General features: G+C 52.1%; 1 protein-coding gene across 1 annotated transcript; it reads left to right on the forward strand.

Annotated features, from left to right (window-relative positions):
* The first annotated feature begins 1,399 nt into the window (after positions 1-1,399).
* Positions 1,400-2,609, forward strand: LOC125540403 (NDR1/HIN1-like protein 10). Its single transcript, XM_048704015.1, has one exon. The coding sequence runs from the start codon at positions 1,633-1,635 to the stop codon at positions 2,254-2,256; it is 624 nt and encodes a 207-aa protein (XP_048559972.1). The 5' UTR covers positions 1,400-1,632; the 3' UTR covers positions 2,257-2,609.
* Positions 2,610-6,520: the final 3,911 nt, after the last annotated feature.

Genomic DNA, 6,520 nt, shown 5'->3' on the forward strand with positions numbered 1-6,520 from the left:
TAAGAGTTATGCACACATCAACTCTTTTATCCACAGTTATATTTAGGCTGAAGTACACCGATGGCTTTCTTCACATCTTTCGTAGCCGCTTCTTGACATTGGGCGAAGTGAATATTTTTGTTACCTTTTGGGCACGAAATTGTTTTGACTAATATGGCCTATGGGGGATAGATGCTATCCGCGAGGCAGTAACCCATCGAGTAGTTGTGCCCCTTGGCCGAATACTTGCAAGCATGAGCATCTCCTATAATAAGCCTAGAAAACAGTGGTGATCTCGACAGCACACTCAAGTCATTGTGAGAGTCGGGGAAACCAAAGAGTGAACGCCATATGTAAAGATCCTTCATTGCAAGTGCCTCAAGAATGATCGTTGAGTGCTCTCAAGTATTCCAGTCCAAAAACATCGATCACTGCTTTAGTCTATCTTCGAACGGCCTCCAAGATTGTGCCTTCACCAACGCGGTCATAGTCGTCAACCGCATCGGCTGAACCCCATATGCCAATACTCAAACAACCCCAATGCACTTCATCGAAGGAGTTGCGCTTATCTCTCCGCTTGCATTTATTTGAAGCTTAAACCAGTCATCATACTTCTCAACAGCTTTTGCAATGGTCGGAAAAGGACTTGTGTGCATCTGAAAGCGCCAGCGAAAGTACATCTTCAGATATGTTGGATTTGGATGTGGCCGGGGGATGGTAGCCGGGAGGTGCGCCGGTGAAGAGGCTATGGCGGGGAGAGGCGTGGGAGAGGTTGAGTTTTTCCACTGAGCGGGAGCGGCGGAATAAATGTAGGCGCCGAATAGGAGGTGGAGTAAAATTTATCCTTCTTTATTCGGTTCAGGGGATCGACTAGGTGTCGATTATACCTGGCCAAACCTCGGGCCGGGCCGGGCCTAGCCAAGCCCAAGGCAAAAACCTAGGTCCGGGCCCGGGCCTGTTTTTTGGGCCCAAGCCTAGCCCGAACATGTAAAAGCCCGACGGGCCTCGGGCCGGGCCCCTTAAAAAAATGCAAAAACAACAGGCCCGGCCCGGTCATCGGGCTCAAAATCTAGGTCCGAGCCCGTCCCGGAAGCAACATCAGGCTGGGCCTGGCTGGGCTTTTTCGGGCCAGGCCGGCCGGGCCGGGCTTCCCATGGCCAGGACTAGTGCCGATTAAAGAAGTACAAGCAGAAATTACTTCTCTAGCGTCGGATAGGGGATCGGTTAAGTTGGCCTGATTGATCTTTAGTTTGGACATTGATCTTTGCCCTCTGTGAGATGAGTCCCACGAGAAATGACCAGAATACCCCCGGCCACCAGATTGACCTCGCACGCAGCAACGCCAGGAGACGGCGGCGGCGCCCTCCCAACGTCTTCTTCCACGCCAAAACCTTCAACAAATCACCGCGAGCGATTCCAATCACAAATCCCACAAAAACTCACAAGGAAGAAAATCCTGGCACAATCATCAGGCAACAAGGAAGAAAGAGTCGTCGCCTCCACGCGCTTATCCAACCGCGTCCCCCAATCTCTTCTACTTATATACTACCTGTCTCGCCACAATCCACTATCCAATCCAACCCACAATCTAGCTAGCTCGCTCCTCCCCGCCGCCGCCGCCGCCGCAGTCGTCCACCACCAGCTCTCGACGGGATGGGTTCGGGGAGCCGCGCGGCGTCGTGCCTGTGCTGCCCGTTCAAGTGCCTGGCGTGCGGGCTCTTCAGCTGCCTCTGCAGCATCCTCGTCTCGCTCCTCGTCACCGCGGGGGTCCTCGCCCTCATCCTCTACTTCGTCTTCCGCCCGCAGATGATCGCCGCCACCGTCGACTCCGCCTCCCTCGCCCAGTTCGCGCTCGGCACCCCGGCCAGCCCCGCGCTGCTCCAGTACAACCTCACGCTCGCCATGACGGTGCGCAACCCCAACAAGCGGGTGGGGCTCTACTACGACAACGTCGAGGCCCTCGCGCTCTACGACGGCCAGCGCTTCGGGTTCGCGCCCCTCGACCCCTTCTTCCAGGGCCACCAGGCGTCCACGGAGGTGAAGCCGGCGTTCGGCGGCCAGCAGGTGCTGGAGGGGGACGTGACCCAGGCCAACCTCCGGACGCAGCTGGCGGGAGGCGCGGTGGAGGTGGAGGTGAAGCTCAACGCCAAGCTCCGCGTCAAGGTGTGGGCGTTCAAGGTGCCCGGGCCCCGCGCCAGGATCAGCTGCCCGCTCTCCCTCCCCGCCCCAGGCGCCGCCCCCGCATTCAAGCCCACCGACTGCAAAGTCTGGTTCTGATTCCGCCATCGGTTCGATTCGATTTGATTCCTTGGTGCGTGCCGTGCGTTGCGTTTGGGGATCTGATCTCATCTCTTCTCTCGATTCGATTGGTTGGTTGCGGGATGCTGCTGCTCTGCGTCGCCGCCGTGGTCCGTCCATTAGCATGTAGATCTTGGTAGTAGAGATTTTCGCATCTGGTACTGCCTTGTTAGCTTTGCACATACTATCGATCGGTCGATTACTGTTCTTTTGGTTCTTTGTTAGCAGGAGTACTACCCACCGTATACTATTACTAGTTCTTGGCCTGTATTGAGATCGTACTATTCGACCATTGTTGATATTTTCATCGATATTCAGATTTCTTAAATTCAGGCTCTGCTGTTGGATTGTGTCTGTTGATATATTCATTCATGATCGTTTGTTCATCGCAATTTCTTCCGGAACCATGACCAACTTTTCGTGTGCCGTGACCAAATCCACACGGCAGTGGAGTCGAGAGCTCGATGATTTCGCACGAAAAGCCTTCCAGCTTTTTTTACCTCTGTTTTCAGTGTCGATGAGGAGACGCGAGTGGGACGGTGATGGCGATTGTCGCTTGCCGGTGCCAGCGTATGTGTTTTCCGTTGTTCAGTTGCGCGTCGGCGTCAACTACAGTAGCAAATTAACACGCCGAGACTAGAGCAGGTTTCGAGCAGTTACGGAAGCGTCCAAATCGAACCAGGTCAGCGAGCCGTGAATATGAATGCTCGTGCTTCATTAGCGCGCTCTGAATGATGCTGTTTGCCTGAGACTGCAAACCAATTTGGTTGGCAGAGGCAGACGAACGAGATTAACTGGCTCCACATGCCATGCCGGCCGGTGTCGTGGTGGATGCATGCAGACAAAAAGGAAGGGCAATGCACAGTTGTATAGCAGCCTGGCTAGCTTGTACTCGTTGAGTTGAGGTACGGTGCACATGCTCTGTATCCGTTGGATTGCACATGGTACCGTGTCCATTAATTCTTGGTGCCGATTCAGATTTCGACACCGTTAACGTGACATCTGTGGTAAAATAATAAGTATTACTTTCTTCATCCCATAATATAAGATTTTTTATAACACTATACTAGTGTTCAAAGACGTCTTACATTATAAACAGAGGGAATAATATTTATATTTCGTCAGAACTCCATGACAGTGGAGATCGTACCACAGTTAGAGTGTATACGGCCGTGGACAGCAAATGCAGGCCTTCAAATTCCCGTGGGTGCGCCTAGTGACCGAACACATCTTAAATTTGCTCCTTGCATCCATATATAATACATTAAACCTTAAATTGATACAAAACATGCAAAAGTGCAAAATCTATTAATCTGTTACTCTATCACTCGTCGGAGATGTCCATGGGTATGCCAAAAAAAGCGTACCAAATCCAAAGATTATGTGATGCAACTGCTTCGAGAATTATGATGGGCTTCTTAACATGACCCTGATATTGCCCTTGTAAAGCCTGCTGGTAGTTCTTTTATTTTTCCAATTCACGCGATCAAGAGATCCAAGTAAACCTGGTCACCCTATTGCATCTGAGATTGCCAAGAGCCTGTCAATGTCTCCCACGGTTGGTTCTTTCAGATACTGAGGTTCGAACACCTCAACCATGACAATTGCAAACCTGACCACAACATCTCCACATGTGCTCTCAGACATCCGTAGGTACTCGTCACATGAATCACCGGCCGTGGCATATGCAAGCATCCGGAGTGCGGCCGTGCACTTTTAGTAACCAGAGAACACAATCGTTCCCACAGCATCCATCTTCAGGATGAAGTAGTCATCATAGCACCGGACGCCATGGTACAAACGATCAAAGACAATCTTGCGCACCCGAAAACGCCGGCAAAAATGGTCAGCGGAGAGTGCATCGAGGCAAAGTAATCGGCCATCAGTGTCAAATGGCCGCGTGCCCTGTTGCGGTTGAGCACTCGATGACCCTTGATCGAGCCCTTGAAATTGAGAACATGATCGTCTGCACGCACCACGTTTTCAAGGACCACCTGCATCATCGTCGTATCATCGGAGTACTCCTCCTCATCCGACGAGCCGTCAGACGACTCAACATACTTCTTGTATATGTACTCCAAGTCGGAATCCATTGCTAGAAAGAAGAAGGGAACTGTTTTTAGCTCCAATGATTCATCAAACAGTTGCCGGATATGGTGAGTATAGCAGGAGCGGATGGTACCCAGCGGGGCGGTCGGAGGACAGGGGTTGAAGGCGACGGAGGAGAAGAGGGTTGAAGCCTTGCTGGAGCGCTGGAGGTGACGAAGACGTATAGTTCCGATAGGGGTTTGACGTGGCGGCCGATGTGGTGGAACGGCGGCGAAGGCAAGAGAGAAACAAGTAAGAAGAGAAAATGAGGAGGGTGGACAAGCAGTGTCCAGAAGGGGTTTTGGATGGGCCTGGGTGTCGAAGTCTTATGTGTCTGGGTTTGGATTAACGCGTCCGGACCATACTTGGCCAAACGGGCCGGCCCGGCCCGGCACGGCGTAAACGTGCCTGGCACGGCACGGCCCGTCTTGGCACGAATAGTAACCGGGTCGGCTGTGCCGGCCCACGGGCGGGAGCTAGCAGCCCAGGCACGACACGTAGGCCACGTGGGCCGGCACGCGGCACGCTCAGGCACGCCGGCCCGTTGGAGGACGCTGACTCGTCTGGCGTGATTTTTTTTCTTTTTCTTCGTAATACCTCTGAAAACAGCAAAAAAAGGCCAAAAATGTAGAAAATTGCAAAATCTGGTAGACTATTATGTGAGATAAATCTAGAGTTTTATTAGCACATGTACATCATTAAAACTCCTATCTGAAAGAATAAAAGAATACAAGACATACTCTATAATTACAAAAGGATAAAAAATACAAATAATACACTATAACACTACTACTACTTAGATTCAAGCATTAATAAAATACGCATGCACTATGAAAATATTAAACATATTAGGGTATTCGGTATTTATATAGGACATATATATTTATACTTTTAAAAAAACTAAAAACGGGTCGTGCCGTGCCGGCCCACGTGCCTAGCCTCCAGGCCCAGGCATGGCCCATGGCGTGCCGCATGCCAGGCCTGGCCCGTTTAGCCCAGGCCGTGCTGTGCCTGGGTCGTGTCGGGCCTGCGTGCTACCTGGCCGGCCCAGTTAGCATGGCCCATTTGGCCAGCTATAGTTTGGACCACCCTACGGACAGATATAGGAGAGTTCCTAACCGGCGCCTTCAGCGCCGGCTGGAGTTTCTGGCGCCCACGCGCTTCCTGATATGGGCTGGCCCATCACGTGGCAAAAACGGAAGCGCTCGCTGATCACACCAAAAACCAAAAACGGAAGCGCTCGCTGCTCGCTGCTCACACCAGCTACCTGGCCGGCCCAGTTAGCATGGCCCATTTGGCCAACTATAGTTTGGACCACCCTACGGACAGATATAGGAGAGCTCCTAACCGGCGTCTTCAGCGCCGGCTGGAGTTTCTGGCGCCCACGCGCTTCCTGATATGGGCTGGCCCATCACGTGGCAAAAACGGAAGCGCTCGCTGCTCACACCAAAAACCAAAAACGGAAGCGCTCGCTGCTCGCTGCTCACACCAGCTACCTGGCCGGCCCAGTTAGCATGGCCCATTTGGCCAGCTATAGTTTGGACCACCCTACGGACAGATATAGGAGAGCTCCTAACCGGCGCCTTCAGCGCCGGCTGGAGTTTCTGGCGCCCACGCGCTTCCTGATATGGGCTGGCCCATCACGTGGCAAAAACGGAAGCGCTCGCTGCTCACACCAAAAACCAAAAACGGAAGCGCTCGCTGCTCGCTGCTCACACCAGCTACCTGGCCGGCCCAGTTAGCATGGCCCATTTGGCCAGCTATAGTTTGGACCACCCTACAGACAGATATAGGAGAGCTCCTAACCGGCGCCTTCAGCGCCGGCTGGAGTTTCTGGCGCCCACGCGCTTCCTGATATGGGCTGGCCCATTACGTGGCAAAAACGGAAGCGCTCGCTGCTCACACCAAAAACCAAAAACGCTCAAAAAAGATGTCCTACGTGGAATCGAACCCGCACACTAGATTCCTCAAGCATCTTGCGAACCACTGGACTAGCCACATAGTTCTGTCTCATTTCAGCGCGAACATTATAAGAATGATAGCAGCCGCGCTATCTGTGTATCAATTATATTTTTGCTATTATTTGATAACAATATGGATAAACATGATTTTCTTTTAAAAGAAGGAAAGTCAATTTGGATAAACATGATTTTCT

This window comes from Triticum urartu, chromosome 2 (assembly GCF_003073215.2).
Source record: "Triticum urartu cultivar G1812 chromosome 2, Tu2.1, whole genome shotgun sequence".
Lineage (NCBI taxonomy): Eukaryota > Viridiplantae > Streptophyta > Magnoliopsida > Poales > Poaceae > Triticum > Triticum urartu.

Bases quoted from the DNA above. Each gene is read 5' to 3' on its own strand.
- LOC125540403 (XM_048704015.1), top strand. From the start codon at position 1,633: ATGGGTTCGGGGAGCCGCGCGGCGTCGTGCCTGTGCTGCCCGTTCAAG.